The 23,833-nt window shown below is 31.7% G+C and overlaps 1 protein-coding gene across 2 annotated transcripts; it reads right to left on the bottom strand.

Moving 5' to 3' along the window:
* Positions 1 to 547: 547 nt before the first annotated feature.
* On the bottom strand, positions 548 to 22,690 carry LOC143056603 (uncharacterized). 2 transcript variants are annotated; one of them, XM_076229714.1, is made up of 15 exons: positions 22,645 to 22,690; positions 19,893 to 20,007; positions 16,928 to 16,943; positions 16,057 to 16,136; positions 14,272 to 15,198; positions 12,389 to 12,643; positions 10,951 to 11,307; positions 9,395 to 9,450; positions 8,487 to 8,717; positions 7,471 to 7,692; positions 6,298 to 6,343; positions 5,491 to 5,619; positions 4,576 to 4,758; positions 2,276 to 2,467; positions 548 to 737 (listed from the first exon to the last, which is right to left on the bottom strand). In XM_076229714.1, the coding sequence occupies exons 2-15, from the start codon at positions 19,978 to 19,980 to the stop codon at positions 589 to 591; spliced, it is 2,931 nt and encodes a 976-aa protein (XP_076085829.1). In that variant the 5' UTR covers positions 19,981 to 20,007; positions 22,645 to 22,690; the 3' UTR covers positions 548 to 588. The 2 variants fall into 2 exon arrangements, with proteins under 2 accessions (XP_076085829.1, XP_076085830.1); XM_076229715.1 differs by lacking the exons at positions 16,928 to 16,943; positions 22,645 to 22,690 and having other exon boundaries at positions 19,893 to 19,996.
* Between the last annotated feature and the right edge of the window lie 1,143 nt (positions 22,691 to 23,833).

Raw genomic sequence — 23,833 nt, forward strand, 5'->3', positions numbered from 1 at the left:
AACTCCCCTTTCCCCTTTACCTTAACATTGTTTTCATAGCTAAATATTGGTCGACTTGTTTTCATTTTTAGCTTCTCTGATCTGGATGTGTTAAAATAAAATACTTAGTTTGTTCTCATGTTTTACTGTTATACCACACTTAGGTGAGGGTTAGTTCTTTCAAACATTTTAAACACACCACATTCTTTATGTTCCCAGTACTCGATGTTTTAGTGGTTGTCGTTGGTTCGTGGTTGTCATAAACGATTTAAAAAAAAATCTTCTTAATTGGGTCGTTTATTTTATAATTGAATTGTTTCATACAGCAGATCCTGCTCCACACATGGCACCCGTCGTGTTGGTCCTGTTATAACTTGTAACAGCCATTTTACGAAGAAAACAGTAGCTTAGACAAGATGTTATAGCCACATAATACTTCGATACACACGATTGGTGTTAATTATTCATTGGATAATAAATAGTTTGGACATCGGTGCAGGTATAAGAAACATTATAGACAAACACATCTTCAAATTCCAAAATCACATGTAAAACAAAATGTGAACAATTTGGACTATTTGAATGTTTTATTGATCGTTAGTAATTTTTTTATACAATTGTTTTATTCAATGATTTTTTCAATTTTTCCTCTAAGTCACTAACTACATTAATATCTTCCAACTGTGCTGAAATGATCAATTTTGGTAATTGACTTGTTTCCGTGTATGTGACAGCTTTAAATCTAGGTTTTGATAAGCCTAAAATGAAGAATAAAATTAAATATATTATTCCTTAATGCCTGCAACACAAAAGTTTCAGTCTTCATATGCTCATTCGCTCTAGAAATATGTACCTGACGTTATAACATATTGTTAGGCATTTTCAATTGTTTGTTTATATATATTCATATCTTACAATGTTTTGTGTTTCCCTTTTCAATATTTTATTTGTATTTGGTGACGATTTTTTTTATATAGATTTGATCGTTTTAGCATCAACCTAAATTTATCATATAAATATGACTAAAACGTTAAAAAGTTAAATGTAAATACATTGTATTGACTATATCAGCATGTACTGCTATACTAAATTACCAATTAGCCTGTTCAGAATCTAAAGAACTATGGGTAATCTCATTGTTCGTACACCAAAATGAAAATAACGTTACGTCATTTGTCCAATTTCCATTGTTTAGAACGTGTTAAACCAATCACAACATTTTGGTGTACGCTTTTGAAAAATGTACCCAGAATACATTAGTTTCCGAAACGAAAAAATTATAAACAGAATTCCGATCAATGCAATAATTTAATTTATTACTTATTATGTTTTTGTTCTCAAGGTGATGGATCCCGAGCATTGGTGGATCTAAACAGTTTTGAAAAAAATCGTGATTTTGCAATATTGTCGCAAAGGTTTTACTAATTGTTTTTAGTAATCAATAATATGTGATTTGTTTTATAGTGGAAAGAAAAATAACCAAAATACAGAGGTAAATACTAGGTGGACAGTCTATAAGCAAATTGCAAAATCAAAGGCCAAAACACATTAAACGAAGTGATAACAGCTGTCAGATTCCTGACTTGGTACATGTATTTTCTATGTAGAAAATGACGAATTAAACCTGGAGATCTGTCTCATTCAACTCATTCTTATTTTCATATATCCTTGCATCATCCTTCGTGCAAATCCATAGAAAACCCAGGCTCCGTGTTGAAGGCCGTACATTGACCTATAATGGTTTACTTTTTTTAAATTGTTATTTGGATGGAGAGTTGTCTCATTGGCACTCACACCACATCTTTCTATATCTATTAAGTTCCAATCAATATTAATATAGCTATCAAAGGTCTCAGGCTTATAATTTATTACGTCAGACGCGCGTTTCGTCTACAATTTTTTTTTTGAAAACAACACGTTTAATAATTTAATGCGTCCGAAGCGCTTTTCTGGATTAACTTTCTCCAGGAACGATCAAAGCCAAACATTTGAAATCTGAGGATGTGCAAGTACCGAAACCGTTGAAGAGCTATATGTCAAAATACCTAAAATAAATAGTCAAATCCATCTAAAGCCAACTTTGCCTGAGGGAGTTGAAAAAATTGAAAAGCATTGAGGCACCAAAATTTCAAAAAGTTATTGCTATGTCTGTGTTAAGAAAATCCTTAGTATTTCGAATAATTCACATATATTAGATGACTAGTATCTACTGATCTTAGACCACCAACGCATGTCACTAGTAATTTAACTTATGCAGCGGCTAAACTTCAAGAAATATGAACTAAACGAAACATACCTAAAGCATCTTTAACCGGCGGCATCCAGGTAGATTTTCTGTTGTGTTTCCTCTGTTCTGTTTCTGATAAAAGCGAGGCAAAATTGTGTTTATCAAGAACTATTAACTTCACTAATTGAAGATATCGATTATTTTCATTTTCCAGAACCAGGTCTCGAATAATCTTTGATTGCTTTCGTAATGGTAATGAATCTACAAAAATACACCTTATTAAGAGGAAGCATACTTGTACAAAATATCACAAACTACAAATAATAGTGGGAGTAATTTTTGTCATAGTAATAGATGGTAGTATTATTATAATTTGATTGATCGGTTATTAACGCCACTTTTTACTAAGAGTCGAGCGTTCTGCACATATCCCGTGCGATATCCGAACTTAAAACCTCAGTGTTGACAGGATAGTTAAACAATTTAACTACTTTGCCCACTTGATAACAAAATTCGTTCTATGTAAATAAAACTACTAGTACTTATTTGTCAATTATGACACGGAAAAAAATAAACTTGCTCTAAAATTTGGTCGGGTTGATATCCTTTAAACACATTCCCCATTTCCATATTCAATTTAATTCTATTACTACATCTAATTGTGTTGTAAAATGCTCGGTTGGAGCAATATGTTCTGTATGCTTCTATTCACTATGCTACCACTGTTGTATTTGAATGTTGATCATAAATTGAAAAACCTGAAACGACTTAGCATTCTGTCCTAAGCCATTTGGTATCAATTCTATTTGCAGTTGCCGTTTAAGGAACAACGTTAATGTCATACTTGGGAAAGAATATTGAAGACCCATTGGTTGCTCATATCTGTTTTCACTTTTATTCGGGTTGTTGTCTCTTTGACACATTCTCCATTTCCATTGTCAATTTGATAAGTTTTCAATCAAGACAAAATGGACAAGTTATGCAGGTGAAAACGCATTATAGTGCACCAGGCTCACATTAAGCTTAATACAAACCTTCGGTACGCTCTGCTTTGTCGTTCTTTTAGTATAGATACGATGAACGGACAGCTGGCAGAAATACAGTTGTTTAAATCTTCCATGAATTAGAAGCAGCAATATTTTACTGATATACAATCATAAATCAATTAAAAAATACACGCCGATGTAACATGTTAAAACTGGCATAAACTTAAAAAGAAACGAGATAATACAAGTCGATAAGAAAGTGTCCCCTGCTTTGAACCAGTATCATGAGACAAATGAATGCATTAGACGACCATTAATACATTTTACATTATCAAACATGTCTAAAAAATTCAACCCATGCCAACAGTGAGTTAAACTACAAATCTATGGTATCGATCAACGTGTCATTTAACAAAGAAAGAGGCATATACTGATGACTTTGTAGTAATATAAACCGACAGAATTTTAATTAAAAACTATGTCAATCAGAACAGGACACACAACTCATTGAGCTATATTTAATCTGATTCACTATGATTGATATAATGATTCACAATAAAATTCACTTTAAGGTGGTACTTAAGACTACAGGGAGATTACTCTGAGCGATCAGCTTAACGTTTTAATTACGTTGCATTGCTAAAGAAATATTGAGCTTCTCATTGAAATTTTTCTATTTATAGTTCAAATGGTCAAAGTAGATATTTTTTTCAAAATTTTATAAAAATTAAACGAGCCAAATTAATTTTAGTCAAAGTGTTGGGTACCCCCTTAATTGGTATTTATTGTTTCAAGAAGTATTCAATAATCACATAGAAAACCAATCAATTTCATATTTTTATGGTTACTGGGGTTGATAAATCTTGAACAGCTCATACCAAAACTATCAAAATCCTAGAAAACGTTCAATGACATTGCGTTGAAAAGATTATGGGGCAATTTGTATTTTAATTCTAATACCAAAACAAACGAATTGCTAATGCTAAAGGTGAATAAGTGCCAAAACTCTTTAATAAAACGAAAAAGAGGGGCGAAAGATACCAGAGAGACAGTCAAACTCATAGATCTGATATAAACTGACAACTCCATGGCTACAAATTAAAAAGGCAAACGCACTTATTATAGTACATATGGTACACAAGAATCTAAAGACTAGGAACATGAACCCCTCGAAAATCTGAGAATGATCTCAGGTGCTCTGGAAGGGTGAGCAAATCCTGCTTAACCTGACCTGTAGACAGAAGGTTTACATAAAGAAATTTAATCGATTCTCACCAATTGTTTACTTAATGAATGGACACATACATTTCTATGAAATGACATCTTAACTGCATACTTTAATTAGTTCATAGACTAAGCATACTTAATACATATTGATTTTACCATCGTTTTCCAGTAAAGAAATTGTAATTGTTGACAGTCTTTCCTCCAAAATAAATTGAAAGACGTTCGCCATGTTCTTTTCATAATTGTTGTTGCTTGGACAAAACACTTTAATGGACCAGAAAGAACAGTCACGTTTATCTTTTATCATCCCGTCCTTACTATCCTTCAGCACTGAACTAGCTGAAAATTTGAAAATATTCATCTGTCATATAACTGGACATTACAATATGTATACATGAACGCACATATCAGATATGTATAGTATTAATCAAAAAGCAATTCATTGTACCGAGGTTAATATGGCAGTTTATGCAGTTAATTGCAGTTTATGGACGCATTGGTTATCTTCTCCCATCAACAAAAAACACAAGCTAATACCGAATGAAGTTTAAATTATCTCCTTTAATTAATTGATGCAAAAAAGCATACAACAGTGAAAAATATTAAATATTTTTATAATGTCAATCAATAAAGTGGTTATAATTCATAAGACCCGAAGATTTTTCAAAAGTTTTTTTTTCTTTATCAAGCAAAACTGTAAAACAAAATCATCACAGATTCAGGCATCTGACATAAGATGAACAAGAATGTGTCCCAAGTTGATGAATGCCCCATCCGAACTATCATTTGGTCTGTTCAGTGGACCGTGAAAATGGGATAAAGTTTCTAATTTTGCATTTAAATTAAAAAGATCATATAATAGGGAACATGTGAACTAAGTTTCAAGTTGATTGGATTTCAACTTAATCAAAAACTACCTCGACCAAAAACTTTAACTTGGACCAAAAACTTTAACCTTGAAGCGGGACAGACGAACGGACGAAAACGGACGAACGAACAGACGGACAGACAAACCTACGAACAGACCAGAAAACATAATGCCAATAAATGAGGCATGAAAATAATAAATACCTTGTTCTTGATTTGAAATAGTTATCAGAGCGTCGCTTTGATGAAACCTTGTGCTTGGTAAATGCAAAATTATGATTTTCGTATCATTACATCTCGCTTCTAAGATGGATTTTGTCTGATGCAAAAACTCTAAAATATTCAAATGTTGTGTTTTAATAAGAGTTATAAATACTAATATATATATATATATATGCATTGGTGTCTTAAATGTTAATTTGATGATCTGAAATTAGGGATTCCTGTCAGTACTCTTTTTTTATTACATTGTGTTGTTTATTAAGCACGTTAAGCTGCATTTGGTTGCACCTGTCCTAAGTCAGGAATCTGATGTTCAGTAGTTGGCGTTGGTTGATGTTGTTCATAAGTGTTTCTCTTTTCTTGGTTTTTATATAGATTAGACCATTGGTTTAGACTATTCGGTATGAGCCAGGGCTTCGTGTTGAAGACCGTACTTTGACTTATAATAGTTTAATTCTACAAATTGTGACTTGGATGGACTGTTGTCTCATTGGCACTCATATCACATCTTCTTATATCTATAAGGTACTTGGTATTGTTGGTAGATATACTACTGGCCATTCTCACACAATGTGTAGAGACACAAGACGATTCTAAGCTCAGCAAATGATATTATAAACATCTTTTCAGCGAGATGTTTTTGTACAGTGTGTTTTTCGGTTAATCCTTTACTGTGTATCATACACTTCTTTTGAGTTTGCAGTTTCTAACTAAACATTAGCATGATTAGTTCATTCGAAAAGAAATTATTATTTGATAACCATTTGTTCAATGCATAAATATACATACCCTCAGAGAAGAGTTCTAAATCTGATACAATCCCTGTTTCAAATGCCTATAGTAAATTAATAAGTAGTTTTCATCAGTACTGCAACACTATGTACAAAATGATCAAATAATTTCTTACAGTCAAACATTACAAAATCCATTTAGACATCACTTCAGCATACATGTTGTTTTTGTTAGCCCTTACCTGATATCTAAGTGTAAACGCCGTTTAAAAAGATAAATAAAAAATACCCTTTTGTCAAGTATGTTTGCCCAATATTAACTTAATATTTTTTTTAAATAACTTACTGGTTCACTTGATTGTAGATTTGTAGTGATACAATTAAGATTTGGAGGGATTCCAATACAATACATATAGCTTTCCATTACTGTTCTGACGTTTTTAGATACGGAAGTCGATTACCATCTTCAGTGATCAATTTCTTTAAATTCATCCCATACATTGCATATGAATTTAATAAAACAACATTTTGTTCGCCATTTTTGTTCTTGAAATGTTTTGTACCAAGTCAGGAATATGGCAGTAGATATCGAAAAGTCCATTTCTATGTATGTTGGCGTTTGTATATATTGCAGTTCAGTGTGTCTGATTTTCCGTTGTTTTGCTCTTATAGTTGATGTGTTACCTTCGGTTTTAGTTAGTAACGCGGATTCGTATTCTCTAGCATGTCTACACCGATTGATGAATTTTGAGTAGTGGTATGCTACTGTTGCTGCTTTTAATTATCACACATACATTAAGATGTTCAAAAAATTATCAATGTGGAAAAAAAGATACTGTTATTAGAATTTTGATAATATAAATTTTCTTAGAATGTTGTAAGGACTTTTCTATCAAACAACCGTTTATGTACACTGATTTTTTTTAATTCGATAGCATAAGCTTAAAGTTCATCACAATTTGTGAAAAATGATGCTCATACTTAATCAGTATACATTGTGACCTGTCTAATCCGACACCTGAGTATTCCAACATCTTGCTTTAACCGACACATTTTCATGGTCCCACAATATGCATATCCTTGCAAAAAAAAATTCCTGAGAATTCCGACGCCCTGCTTAATCCGACATTCTTTTCTCGTCCCCAAATGTGCCAGATTAGACAAGTGACGCTGTATTTACGTTTAACATTTATATTTTAAGCTTGTACAAATATCAATATGATTGTTATACCTCAATTGACTTTTTATCGTCTGGATGCAATACCACCCTCATTTCTTTCAAATTAATATGCCTATAAAAATACATAAATTTGCCAAAAGCATTCCGCATTGTCCGAGCTACGTCACCCCAAGGGTATTTCAGCTTTCCAGTTCCCAAAACTGGGAATGCTATACTCTTGCATTTGTCTTTTTCTGCTTGTATAAGGCAATTGTACACCGCTTGTTCTAAAATCTTAAATGAGAAATATGTTTTATGGTTATCATGTTATAAGAATAATCTTTACATGTACGTTACTATTTTGAGTAAAACATGATTTGCAGAAGGTAAGTATCCGCATAATGTTGATAAACTTAAGTATTACTGTAACGTACACGTGTCCATCGATTATATATAAACATGATAAAAGAGGTGTATATGCATATTATACCAATCTTTATAAAAACAGTATTTAACCTACGTTGCAATGAATATTAAGCTTTCCATGAAGTTCATTGTGGAATTGTCTTTGCGGAATAATCATTGTTTTTTTTTTAAAATTTGCCATGCTTTTTAATGCTTTTTCAGTGATGGATTTTATTGCCTCCATTTTCTGAAACATACACCCATCTGAAACTATATTACAAGTCACATGTATAAACGATGAATGTATTATTATTCGTCGATTGAGATGTAAAATTTGTTCAAACCTTAAGATATTGACGAGATATGCCATCCTTGTTTGCGTAGAAATGTGTGATTGTGCATTGAAATATCTTGAACATAATAACCTTCAAGTATATCAACTTTCACAAAAAAGTTCTTTTTCAATTTACTTGATTTCTATTATTTTAGGTATGTATAACCATACGCATATATGATGTTTGTTGTTTGTTAATGAAATTTGTATATGTTAAATAAAAAAGAGTGTATAAGGCCAAATAAACATTGAAAATTGAAACGCCGGAAATGTAAATATATAATCATCTCGAAATGCATGAAAATCGCAGGAAAACAAGTATGATATTGTTTTGCATAGTTTTACTTACCTTCGTTGAAAATTCAGCATTGGCTGTCCATAATGGTAGAGCAAAATGATAGATAGATTTCCAGAATTTTCCTCCCGATGTTATTGCTAAGCTTCCATAGTCAATCCCATTTGGATATTTATCGTGACAATCCTCAGAGAGACATTTTCCAACTTTTTCCAATATTAACATTGATACAGCTCCTTTTTGAAGCTGCAGTTCTCTGTTTGTACTGTTTACTATAATATCAGTCTAGAACGGTAATTAAAAAGAAAACTTTCTGTTTTCATTAAAATATGAACCACTGAGCCCTCACTAACGAGATAAACAGTTACGCTATAATTTATTTGGAAAGTCATACATTCACCAGAGACACAATGAAGTGAAAGTAAGCAACTCTAGATTAACATAAGCAACACGACGGGTGTCACATGTGGAGTAGGATATGTTACCCTTCCAGAGCACCTGAGATCACCCCAAGTTTTTTGGTGGGGTTCGTGTTGTTTAGTTTTCTATGTTGTATCATGTGTGCTGTTGTTTGTTTGTTTTTTTCATTTTTAGCCATCGCGTTGTCAGTTTGTTTAAGATTTATGAGTTTGACTGTCCCTTTGGTATCTTTCGTCCCTCTTTTATTTCGACAATTAACAAAACTTGAAACGTACGGTAACTGTAGAAGGCTCAGAATCAACAACATGAAGAAAACAATACAGCTTGATTCATTATAATATTAGATAAAGAACAATCTATAGGAGGCAAGTATACACTTTTTGACAAAAACTTATCTAAGTTTGCATCAATAACTCGGTCAGCTGTCAAAATCAGTTACTATATCTTTTTTTTAATTGATTGTTTATTTGACCTGCCGACAATTTTTCAATTGGAAAAAATATTGTTCATAAAATAAAAGCCGTCGAAACAAATTTCCTTACCTTTTCGTCAATAATGTTTCCAACTGTCCATTTGAAAGTTATATCTGATGGATTTTCTGAAAAGAAAAGTGTACTATGGATTTACTGATGACAGATTAGTGCTGATGTGTTTCAAATGAATAAAAAAACATCGTCATTATCAAATCATCTATCAATACATTTTTTCTTATTCGTAACGATTTATCCTTTTCCTGACCTGTTGATAATTTTTCTTTAATCAACATGATATTGTTTTAAATCAGTTCTCCATAGGTCAAATTACGATTATGACGTCAAATTGTTACGCTTTCCTATGCATTTCTCAGCAAAAAATCACGAAATCAGGCGATCATTCCTTATGAAGTCACATCGAAATAAACACATCTTTGTGTAGATTATGTTATAGTCACATCCTTCGAAAGTGAAACGTACTCAATGAAGCAGAAAGAATGTGTGTGTGGTGGCCATGTTGGTTTAAAAGAAAGAAAATGGGAAGAAGCAAACAATTTAACCCACATTGAAAATATACTGACTCAATATTTTCAATTTTCTCTTATTCCATATCCACAATTTAAACTGATTTCTCTGTTATGAAACTTATAGAGCACAATTTTCGATGTCTAGTTCCTACACAAAAGTGAGCATAGACATTTCCTGTTAATTTTTTAGTACGCAAGGTATTTGAAATAATAGTATTTCAATTATCATAAGGAAATTACACTTTACATGTGATTTATTTTTTTTAACGTTTTTAGTTTACACGACTAGTATGTGTAACATTTGTACAAAACAAATGTTTTTTTTGTTGACAAAACTAGCTTCAAAAATTTACGGTGCGCGACGTTCGATTTAAATGCAACATATCTTTATTTGAAATATGACATAGTAAATGTTTACAATGAATTACGCATTGCAAGCTGACTATTTCTCATGAGAAAAAAAACCAATCAGTATTTTGATACAAAACAAAATAGATTTTTATCATACAATCTCCATACACAGGAAACAGGAATATTAACAAACATATACGTTACGAAAAATTTCACACGATTGTATAAGGAAGCTGGCAAATAATCAAGACTAAATTGAAATGTATAGGTCAAAAACTTAGATATTTTGAACAAAAGGAAACTTGAAATTTGTCAAAAGGAATGAAGATCAATTTTTTTGTCAATACTTCACCAATCAGAATGAATTGAAATATTCAAAATATTTAATGACAAAAACAGAACAATCAAGTATTATATAAAAAAGGAGCAAGATCTGTTTATTTGTTCGAGCAATTAAGATCCACCCAGTATTCGGTTGGAAAGTAACGGATCATGAGTAGAAAAATATTTCTACGATGTATTTACATAAATGATCAAGCTTATCACATGTCTAAGTCAATACAATTTATAATCTAAGGATATAACTTTTGCATTTAAATTTAACACCGTTTCGTCCTTGAAAATTTATTTAAAAAATATATTAAGACATTTTATAAGCAGTAACATGTAAATACAAAGTCATTGTGAAATAGGATATTTATTAAATTAGGGCAAATGTATTTCAGTACTACATATATTCAACCTTACCCTCGTCATTTAGAGGTTCATCTCTATAGGTAGGTACTTTACTAAAATCGTAAAAGTTTAGTGAACTTGGTCCGCTTTTCAACATCATAGTTAATCTTTCGGTCATCTTAATGTCCTCATAGCACAAATAAATAACTTTTAAATGCTTCAGTTTTGACTTAGAAAATGCTGCATTAAAGTGTTGTAATAACGTAACTTCAGGTAGACTATCACACATTTTCAATGGTATTGCTAGGCTGCTCAGCTTTTCTTCCTCTACTTTGGTAAATATTTCCTGTAAATGAGGTATAACTTTTTCTTGATCTGGCACACCTAGGTAGGGTAAACTCCAAAACAGCTTCTTAGGATATTCATGGTCTATAAAAATAAGAAAATGCAATAACTCATTTACATTTCTTTTTCATTATTCTTTAGATAGAACAAAAAATGATTAAGCAAATATCGGATTGTAAAATAAAGGCAACAGTAGTATACCGCTGTTCAAAAGTCATTAATCTATGGAGAGAAAACAAATTCGGGCTAATAAACAAAAAAGAGGGAAACACATCAACATCAACTATAAGAGGAAAACAACGACACATCAATCAGAAACACTGAATTGCAAAAACAAACAAATGACAATGCAACACACTATACTATAATATAACATCTGCCGTTTTCCTGAATTGGTACAGGACATTTTATGAAAAACAAATGTGGGTTTAACCTGGTTTTATGGCAATATTAATATATTACTAAAATTACAACATTACAAGACATGAATACAGAACAAATAAATGCAAGAACGTTGAGGACAGAGAAATACACAGATAAACAATTCAATAGTACATTTCGACATGCTAACCACAGAATAACAAATAACACGTAAAACAACCTAGGCCAGCACATAAAAACAACACAACAGAACCAAAACTGTCTGTCACATAATCTACCTGTCTCTTTTCTTTTCATGTTTATTTGTTGATAGGAACTCAAGACGAGCAGTTTTACTAGCATTCGTGTTTGATATTGGCTTATGTTGTACTAGTTATTCTACTGTTTATTATCAATATTGAAGGAAAAAAAACAATGAAATATTTTACAATTTATATAAAAAAAAGTCATATAGATATACATTTTTGAGTTTACTACAATCAGTACGATATATTTTAGACCATATCTATATGTTCAAAATACCGTGTCGTAGAAGTGTGACATGTATGAACACATATCTTAGGATCTAACGTGTATGACTCTTTGGCCAGTGTTTTAAAAGACCTATGTTTACACAATAGCCCGGTACTATAGAGTCCGAAAAAATCAGATATCTCCGAACCTATCCAGCAAAAAAGCTGAATTCGAAAGCAAATTAAACAAATCGCACAAAATAAAGAGCTGTTCTTGTATTTCCCTGAAAGGCGATAAGTTCACAATATACACTGTTTGGAATTATATTTACCTATCAGATCTGATACACAAACAACACAATCCGTTAAAAGGGTTGCAACAGTTCCGCACACCAAAACAACGTGAATTCCTTTATCCCAATGTACACACTGAGCTATATATTGTATAGACGGATGCTGGATTTCTAATGATAATGTACATTTAAACTGTTCTTCTAGATGACGTAAATGCTGCAAGATATTTCGGTACAGTGTATTCTCGTTTTTTATGTAACAGGACCATTTTTTAGTTGATTTTTCCAATCCATCTGTAAGGAATTTTATAATAAACGATAAAGTAGTTTCAATAAAAATACAAAAAAAAGTTTTTTGTTTAACAATTTAGTTAAAGATTACAGATTACAGTTACTACTTGAAGAAAGGATACCAGAGGGACATTCAAACTCATAGATCGAAAACACACTGACAACGACATGTTAAAAAAAAAAAAGATAATCAGACAAATTATAGTACACAACATAGAAAACACCAGACAAAGCAACACAAACTCCATCAAAACCGCTGGAGATCTCAGATGCTCCGGAAGTGTAAGCAGATCCTGCTTAACAGGTGGCTTCAGTTGTGTTGCTCATGTTATTAAAAACCTAATAACTAGCTTAATTCGGTAGCCTACACTCGTGAAAAGGGAAGGAGGGACGAAAGATACCAGAGGGACAGTCAAACTCATAAATCGAAATTAACTGACAACGCCATGGCTAAAAATGAAAACGACAAACAAACAATAGTACATATGTCACAACATAGAAAACTTAAGAATAAACAACACGAACGTGGATGTTTAACGACCTTAACTATACACGAGGGTCTCACATGGTCTGTTAATAAAGGCAACAGTGGTAAGACATTCTATATTTGCGGGTGAAAATGGAGGACCTTCACAACTTGAATGTGGATAGTCGGTTGTATGCTTCCTATGACAAAATTGCAAGCACCTTGAAATAAAAATAATCAAATCATTTAACTATCTTGATCCCAGATTAAAAATTACAATTGAGACTTTTAACCATTTTTATTTTAAAATTGCATTGTCCTTGCAAACATCACATGCATTTGTAGACATTTTCAAACATTTTGTTTTATTATGGATATTACATGTTTTACACACTTGAAATTGTCAACATATAAGAAAAGAAAAAAAAACCTAGTCAAGTGAAATATAAATTTTCCACGTATTCCCTTAAAATAAAAATAGATTAATAAACTCATTTTGATCTGAAAAAATTACGAAAATACAAACGGTCATTCTGACCTACACATCTCTTAAAAGGTGTAATACCACTATTGATTTCACAATTAGTATGATTAGTCTTTGCTAAATTTGCGCTTTTCAAATAATTGTGCAGAATTTATCTTTGTTTTAAATAAAGAAACACTTGGCATGAGTAAAGGTTTATTTTGTCCAATACTATAGACAAAATTGCACATAACATTTCATTGCATATAAGAAAAACATAATCCAATAAAAACAACAAATATATTTTGAATCGTTTTCAAATAGCAATGAATAAAGACCACAGTATTATACCGCTGTTCGAAAGTCATAAATCGATTGAGAAAAAAAAACAATTCCGCGTTACAAACTAAAACGGAGGGAAACACATCAAATATAAAAGGAAACAACGAAACAACAGAAACAACAGAAATGCTAAAGTGCAACAAAAACAAACGGCAATGCAACACACACAGAAAAGAACTATTAGATCACATTTGCCATTTTCCTGACTTGGTACAGGACATTTTAAGAAAAAATGGTGGGTTGAACCTGGTTTTGTGGCTTGCCAAACCTCCCGCTTTTATGGCAATGTTAAATATAACACAACAATGACTACATTACATGACATGATTACAATACAAATGAAATTAATAACGAACTTACCTAAAAGTGATATCTCACAATCTTCTTTGTTACACCTGTTATGTTTCAGTTCTTCGTGTAAAAGTCTTGCTACAATGTCTTTCGTGGACGCTACAACAGTGCATTGCTCGAACTGTTTCTGAACAAGACGTTTGTTGATATTTTTCTGGACGGTTGATCTGAAGTGAGTTGTTGTTGTAAAAGGCTCATGTCCACCAATTGCCTCAGTAGAAAACCCAGCCATTGAAAACTGCTCATAAATGGCAGATTGGAAAATATTTGGGTCTATCGTCGTACTACTTGCTATGCATAACTGTCCATTTTCTATTCCCCATTCAGTTTCCACGTTCTTTTGTCGTAAATAATTGTTTAGAACAATAACCACATCGTCCATTTGTAAAAGTTCAATTAAAAAGGCATCAAATGTCAAACATAAAAGGACAGGTTTACTCGACAAGCATTTCACATTATCAACCGCTCTTTTAATATCTGTGGCTATCTCGAGAAACCCTACAATATGGATTCTACCTTCATGATCATAGAAAAAGTGTACTAGGTTATCTTCTACTTGCGTTGATAACTTGCGTACTAAAGATTCCTTAGCTCTACTTGTCCTTGGTGCAATTTGTATTACGACTTCCTCGGTTTTATTTCTTAGAATATCAGTAACCTCACTAAATATAATGTGTTTATTTGAAAGCATTTCGACAACCACTACTTCGGTAGAATATGTAAGATTGCATTTGTCAAAGTGCTTATCAATTGCTTCTTTAATTTCATCACAGTGATTTAGCAGAAGAAACTGCATTTTTATTGGTTTAACGATATCTGTTATATCCTTACGATCTACTAGTCCTGTTTTGTTCTTTAATTTAAGTTCCAATTTGACCCACTCTTTAGTCAGTTCAACACCAGGAAGATTGGTGTCATCTTTGTCTTTCTGTAAGTCTAAAACAATGCAATGTATAGCATGACTTAACAACTACTGAACTACACCAAAAACAAAATGAAAAAAATGTTCCTCCAACTTTATAAACTTAAGTTACAATAAAAGTAAACTTCTGTCAAGTGTATACATGTACAAACACTTGGTCGATCCGACTGCTGTTGATCATTTCGTTCTCAAGTGTATCACTAACCCAGAAATCATACAGCACAACACTTTTTAATTGACACGAGCTTTCATTAATATTTACTATTAACTATATATATTGTTTTGAATTATTTTCGAAACATAAGGTTTTTCTACCCCAAGTATAGATTGGGTATAAGGGTAATCCTTTTTTATTATCATTTTTGAATTGTCGACTTTAATCTTTGAATTATCAACTTTAATATTTATCCAAAGAAAGAAAAAGGATGGTCCTAATACGCTTCCATTGTATCTAACACAACCATTCAAAATGGTTTTTTTAGAGCTTATTTATTTTATTTAGCCTTCCAAGTCTTATAATTAAATGCAACAGATATATATCGCTGTTCAAAAGTCATAATTTGAATAAGAGAAAACAAAGCTGAGTTACAAATCAAAACCGAGGGAACACACCAACTATAAGTTTATAATCAAACACAAACAGAGTCTTATCTATACAAATCGCACATATTGTGTACACATTTATAAGGCTGGTATTTTTTCCATGTGTGAATTTTCCCTTTCTATGTATGTTTTACAAATAACAACGAATGTGTTCCAATTTTTGTAACCACTATTTACCGTTTCTCTTTTGCTGTATCATGTTATAGATTCGCTGTAAAATACATTTTTTTCAGTTATGTAAAAGAATATTAGAATATCTGTATACTAACCATCAGAGGTATATTCATCGTCAAAGTCGCTACCGAAACCTACACTGTCAAATGATCTATGAGATATCAGAATGGGTATCCTAAAAAAAAAAACCATAATCATAGTGTTTGCTTTCTGAAAATTTTAAATAACGCAATTTATTCAAATACCACATGTAATACTACAGTTTTCATAGTATAAACGGAAATTTCATCAATTTCTCATTATTGAGTGTAAAATAAGTTATTTAAGGTCAAAAGGTAAACTTGAAATTAGTTATTATAGAAACACTTAAACATTTAAACAATGAATAATGAAATCAAAATGAATGGCAAAAACCAGTTATGTTAATGCATGTCTGTTTATGGTTTTAAAAGAAAAAACATGTTAAAAGTGCGCAGGAAACAGTTGTGTCGGCATGAAATATTTTCTTACTTTAAGATAGATACTTTTATGAATTCAGTAACAGATGGTTAAGAAAATAGATCAAAGCTCAGAAATGCTGAATATTCATGTCACAGTAAATGAAGTTAAAATATCTACATGTTGCTAAGCAGGTATATTATAAGAGATAAAACAATAAAAAAAGGAATTAAATGATTAGAGCATTTTGAAAAACAAATGTGAATTTATACAAATGTTATAGGTCAAGCAGAAATAAATTCATTCAAGAATTACTTGCAATTCATCAAGAATTTAAAATGATTTTATATACAGAGAATACTGATACTATTTAATATTTGTTACAAGTAACAATGTTCACACTGATTATTTTCAGTTCAATATCTGTTTACATGTACAAAACCTTACTATGTGCTACTTCAAACGCAAGGAAATGTTTTTATTTGAACATGTACGCGACAAATATTACCATTGTATTTTTTTACTCACCCTTTCTTGGAAATAGCTATTATAGTTAAAAGTATATTTAGTATATGTTGAAAGTTGAATGTAAATGTTCTGTTAAAAGGAAGATAAAAACTAATGTTCAAATTATAAATCTTCCGTTTTTCATTTGTTATTTAAAGAAATGGAAAGTTTAATGACAATATACGTACTTACATAGATATAGGAAGATGTGGTGTGAGTGCCAATGAGACAACTCTCCATCCATATAACAATTTAAAAAAAGTAAACCATTATAGGTCAATGTACGGCCTTCAACACGGAGCCTTGGCTCACATAGAACAACAAGCTATCAAGGATCCCCCAAAATTACTAGTGTAAAACCATTCAAACGTGAAAACCAGCGGTCTAATTACAGGACATACAAAAAAGTTGTTGGAACATTTCAATAATATTTTGAAAGATTTTTATTTTATTTTGTTTGTACGTTTTCTTAATTTCGACGTGCAAAATTTACATACAAGTGCCAATGTGGTATTGTTTTTTCTTTCGAGTCGTCAATAATCTCACATTGATTCTCTGTGCAGTTTAAGGTGAACTTCACAAAATTGTTAAAAAAAAAAGTTAATAGACAAATTATCTTTATAATTTGTTCATTATCCGCATTCATCGAACAAGGGTTTTATTTTTTGTCATGTTTATTGTCAACATATAAATCAATGCTAAGAAGAGGATGGAAGGTTTCAAGAAACAAAGTCATTACTCGAAGACAGTTCGAACACGGAATCGAAAAGACAAAAAAGTCCTTAAAACGTTAACAAAATCATAATATCGTATATAACCTATAAAACAAAGAAAAATATCAGATGTTCCATTGTGTTTCACATGTTAATGCAAAATCGGCGATAAGTATCATTATCGCTGTTTTGTGCATTTTTCCTTTGATTTTGTTTTGTGATAATTTTTCATATCATGCTGCTTGTTTGAGATGGCAAATTATCGCTAGAAACTAAGGAAACATCTGGGGTTACTAATGAAATGGACATGAAATTGGCAACGTCGTCATCGTAAACTAGCGATAAACAGATTATCATTGGTCATCTCAACTCTATTGCTACGCTCGCTTTCGCCGTACCGGCTGAACCGAAAAAAATCAATTTCGTTGAGATGATCAACGATAATCTATAATTCATATAAAAAAAAAATTGTGATGGCTTTGTGGTTACGATTATTGGAACATGATATTCGTCATATGTGAAACTGGTGTATTTAAGTAACAGTCACCAACTGAGTGTTTTATTAATAGCTTTGGTTTGACATATCTTATGAACATGAATATAAATACTTTATTTGCAGGTCCTGATAAAAAGATGCTAAGTTGATATGGAAAGTTCAAAACTGGAAAGTAAAACAATCACTGTTATCGTAAAATTGGTTTTCAAACCAAACCTTATTGTCAATTCAGAAGTTCAGTTATGAGTACTTAATGCGGGGTTCACACATTGCCGATTATTGCTCCCGTTTGAGATCAGACAGCGATAAGACACGAAAAGTGAAAAAGTCGGATTAGTATCCTCAATTATCTGGAATGTCCTATTATTGTCTGAACGCAGTCGTTTTAGTTCGTAACAGATTCCTACTGGTCGGGAAGGGTCCGAAGAGTTCGGCAAAGGACCCCGACAGTTAGCTGCGTCCCGTAACATTTGGGGAAACTCAGCCGATTTTGTCTAGTCGGATTACAATCGTACTTCTTTTGTGACAGATTCTGCTGTATCGGATCGAATTCCTTACAATGTTTTGTGTATTCGGTACGGTGTCCTGTGGAACGGGAATGATCTGCCGATTGAGTCCAGATTGCATCCAGATTTTGTCGATTGCGAACCGTTTTTTCCGAAACCGTTCCGAAACAGTCCCGTTATTAATTCTAAATTCGTCAATGATACCCACGTCAGAGTCCCGACAATTACAGAATACAATACGACTGAGACCAGACAAAGCTGTTTGCAATACGATAGAGCGGACCGTGATAGAATTACGTTCCGACAGTACCTGATCATCCCGAGTATGCCAAAAGTTTTCGAACGGATAACTTCCGTCAGAGTCGGTTCACTGTCTTGTCACTATCTGATCTCTGTCGGATTACATTCGGTAGAATCGGGACGCAGTCGTGACAGACTCAGTCGAATTTTAACTGGCGAAAGATACAAATCGGATTAGAAGCGGATTTAGAACGGGATTATGTCATGTATGTAATCTGCCTCATATGAATCAATTTTTAACACTAAACATGAGTTCCCAGTTTCAAATTGATGTGACCACAACGTCAAGGAAAATAATTTTACCAAAATAAATGAAGAAGTAAATAAAATACACAGCCTTTATTGAAGCTCTGTCAGATTTAAAAGCATCAAACCTTCACTATTTAGAAGAAAAAACCTTTAAATAAGGGAATCAATGGTATTGGTTTTACACACGACAAATGTAAAAACATGACCAACACGACAGGTGCCACATGTCAAACAGGATCTACTTACCGTTCAAGAGCATCTGAGAATTATCCCAAGCTTTTTTGAGGGGTTCGTGTTCTTTAGTCTTTATTTTTTATGTTGTGTCTTATGTACTCTTATTTGCCTGTTTTGTCTTTTTCTCTTTTAGTCACGGCATTATCAGTTTGTTTTCGATCTATAAGTTTAAATGGCACTACGGTATCTTTATCTCCCCTTTTACGAGTCAATAACTATATGATACTTTAAATGTATCAAAAATTCGATAATATGTACTGATGTGCTTATTGCTAACTTATTTGGTATTTGTAAATGCGATGAAATTCAAAACTTTGTCGTGATTTTCTTCAAGTTATCTTTTAAATACATAACTTTTTATTAAACTGCTGCAAGTGAAATAATAATTTTTGTTTATGTTCCCGTCAGTCCTGTGACAAACAAGCTGTTTGAAATTATAAAAAACATTTCTGTTTCAAGATCAATCATATAACAATATTCATACTAACCATCCGAATCAATTTCGTCATTTGAAAATGATGACGTGTTTCCGGTAAAATCGCTACCTTTTTCATTTTCAGATGATGAACAGGACATACTAGATGATTTCCTCAAAAAAGGTCTCTATTAAAAATAAATATAATATAGGCTGACGGGAGCATAAATAAATATAATATAAGGCTACGTTATGTTGCAAAACGACATACAGTACTGGATTATGTTAGTTAGTTTAGTAGAAACTGACTTTTTTGTTCCAGTAAAATACCATTAGTATTGCATTATTTTAACACACGAAACTGCTTTTATTATGTGCATTTCAAGTAATTAAAGTCAATAGAAAAACTTATAGATGGTCATAAGAAGAAAAAATGTTTTTCTGTTTAAAAATCAATAATATAAGAAATTAAACCATCATTTGTATACATGCACATCTTTGTAACTAAAATATTCCCAAGACTCTATTGAAATGCAAAATAGATAGACGGATAGATAAAGTCGCTCGGTATCTATACCAGTATTTTTCTTCTGAGCGCAGTGTTCTTGGTTGGTTTTATTTTGAACAATATGTAAAGAGAGCTAGGGAATAATTGAGAATGGACTGTTTTTTTCACGCTGTCGATACATGTTTCTCTTTTCATAAGTGTGTTTGGTCTGATCGCAGCAAGACTTGTCACTATTGATTTAAAAAAACGGTAAAATGGTACATTAGAGTGCATTTCATTTGATGTGTTTGAGCTTTTGATTATGGACTTTTCGTTTTGAATTTATTTACCTCGGAGTAAAGTATTCTTTTTTTTATTTTACTTTTGACGGGGAAACAAATTTTATTTGCAAAATTACTCGGGATAAAAGATGCAAATATTTACTCGTAAAAGAAGGGCGAAAGATAACTCAGGGACATTCAAACTCATAGATTTAAAATAAACTGAAAACGCAATGGCTAAAAAAGAAAAATCCAAACAGACAACTTATAATACATATGGCGTATATATTAAATTTTAATCCTGGTATCCATGATGAGTTTATGTATATCGGACGATAAAAAAAATGTTAAACGTTAACGTTATCTATTTAAATCATTAATGGAACAGTTTCAGATACAAATGTAATCGTGAAAATGTAATCATATTTCAAAAGGACTACGGGACGGCGGGCGGATTAGTATTTATATTTTTTCTTTCATATCGCATATTCCCTGATTTTCAAGTACCGACTAAACGATTTTTTGCTTATTTTGCAAGACTAATATAAGTTAAGACATTTTGGAGTTAAAATAGAAAGATACATCTTATACAAGACAACAGATTGTTAAAACACCCAAGGGTATGAAGATAAAATCTAAAAAACACAATATGGTAAAGCTTGATTACGCCATTAACGAATTAATAAAGAAATACAAGGTTGTGGTGATTTTTTGGTGATATATCCAATACATCAATAAAGAAATCTTAAATTATAAGTAATGAGTAACTTTTCCTGGTAAAATTAAATTTAAATCTATTGTTCAAATGATACCTCTTCCGTTTGAGATGGAAAGTAAGTGATAATAAGTATAAAATATGTATGTACAGTCTTGTAACTATGATATGTCAATAACAGTTTTCAATTGCAACATTTTTACTTCAGACAGGCAAAATAACGTGACGTTTTATTGTAAATCTACGAGTTTGACTGACTTCTAGCGTCTTTTGTCCCTCTTGTATGAACAATGTCGATTTTAAAAAAAACTAAGGCTTTCTATCTCAGGAATAGATTACCTTAGCTGTATTTGGAAAATATTTTAGGAATTTTTGGTCCTCAATGCTCTTCAACTTCTTACTCTATTTTGCCTTCTAAACATTTTTAGATTCGAGCGTCACTGATGAGTCTTTTGTAGACGAAACGCACGTCTGGCGTAAATATAAAATTTTAATCATGATATCTATGATGAGTTTATTTGCAACCACTGGGTCAATGCCACTGCTGGTGAAGATTTATTTAAATAAAGGCAGCAGTAGTATACCGCTGTTCAAAAATCGTAAATCTATGGACAAAAAACAAAATCGGGAAAACAAACTGAAACTGAGGGAAACGCATTAAATATAAAAGGAAAACAACGACACAACATTCAAATGTAACACACACATCAACGGACTAAGCATTAAACAAAATCCGATGAGAATAACCAATATAACATGAAAACCAAATACATGAATTTGGGATAGAAAAGTACCGTGACACCTCTTTAACCGAGGGTATCACCAGCCCAGTAGTCAGCATTTCTGTGTTGACTTGATTTACCGAAGTGCTATTTTTATTCTTTTAGTTATGTATGTGCATTGAAAATTAAATCCAAATCCTAATATAAATACATTCTTATAACATGAATTTATGCTCAAACAAAACGATAATTCAGGCAGATGAAAGGGGATTGAATGAGTTCAATTACACCATTGTGATGATTTGTTTCTATTTTGTCAATTTTAAACATATATAAAGTATCATTTTGACCTTACCGATATTTCTCAATTCCAACTGAAGAGAACATTGCAAATACATATACATAAATGAATTGTTTTAACTTTGAGTCTTTTTAAACAAAGGACCAACCCTATTTTGTTGTGAATTTATATTCAGTATATACTTTTTTGTCTTAAAGATGATGTCATAGTAATAATTTTTCCATTTTCTTTTTTAACATTCATAATACTTGTTTTGTTTATCGAAATTTCAGAACTATTTTATGAGATGATTCACAATATATAATATTATTGAACTTACTGGTTTTTATGTATCAACATCCATCGATATACATACACTATTATTTCCTTGATGATAACAATATATACATATCTATTCAAAGGAAATACATTGCATTTCGTTTGAAATTGGGTTTTCCCGTTTGCTATTATTAGTAATTATAGTTTACACATATTCTATTGTTCAAAATGACAAATAGATCAGACAAGAGTTTACAACTTAGTAACGTCTTCTCGAATTACAAATAGATGGTAACTAGTATAACTAGTTCTGCAACAGTACGTTCTATTTATAAAGTTAGTTGTTATAAAGCATATAGCACGAGAACATTTTTGGCGGTTTGTACGGGAGTGGTTAAAGGTACTATATAAAGTTTGGCATTTAAATGTATTAGTATCGAAGGTGCTCACAGTAACGCTTTATAACTATTTTGATCAGAGCGTCACTTATGAGTCACATTGGTATACAGTTGCTGCTATCTTTATGACATGTATTTATATGCTGTTTAAATCGAAAAAATCTGTACAATAAAGTAAAATGAAATGTTGTATCGCAAGAGAAAAAATATGTTACTGCGTGCAACTAAATGTTTCTGTTTTCTGTGTTATTTATAGCCTATTGAATTTAGAGTAGAATTATTTTAACTTCAAACGAGCAGGGCGAGGGAAAATTTAAGGATTTATATATAGCGAAATGTTCAATTGTATATCTGATTAATGATTACTCTTATCTTTTTAGTTTTTGATTTTTTTATTATCTTTGAGCGCAAGTTTCTTAAATGTTTCATTTTTTTTCCTTATGTTATGTTTTCTTGATGCTATTCATTCCACCTTGTCATCAAAATTGCGTAAACGTGCGGATTCCCTCATTTGGAAATCACACTACTATCTTCTTAGTTTTAACATGGGTTATAATTGTAAGTATGATTATATATTACACATTTCTTTTTAGAGAAAGAATACACAGTTGTCTGCCCTTGATTTGTTTTTGGGTATGTGTATGTTCAAAACCGTTGAATTCTTTTATAATTCCATCTTTTGTACATGTAAATGAGGGACGGGACAGTCATAAATCTAAAATAAACTGACAACGCATGGATAAAAATGACAGAAGACAAACAAACAAATAATAGAACACATGACACATCATAGACAATTAAAAAATAAGCAACATGAATCCCACAAAAAATTAGGGTGATCTCAGGTGCTTC

This window comes from Mytilus galloprovincialis, chromosome 13 (assembly GCF_965363235.1).
Source record: "Mytilus galloprovincialis chromosome 13, xbMytGall1.hap1.1, whole genome shotgun sequence".
Taxonomy (NCBI): Eukaryota; Metazoa; Mollusca; class Bivalvia; order Mytilida; family Mytilidae; genus Mytilus; species Mytilus galloprovincialis.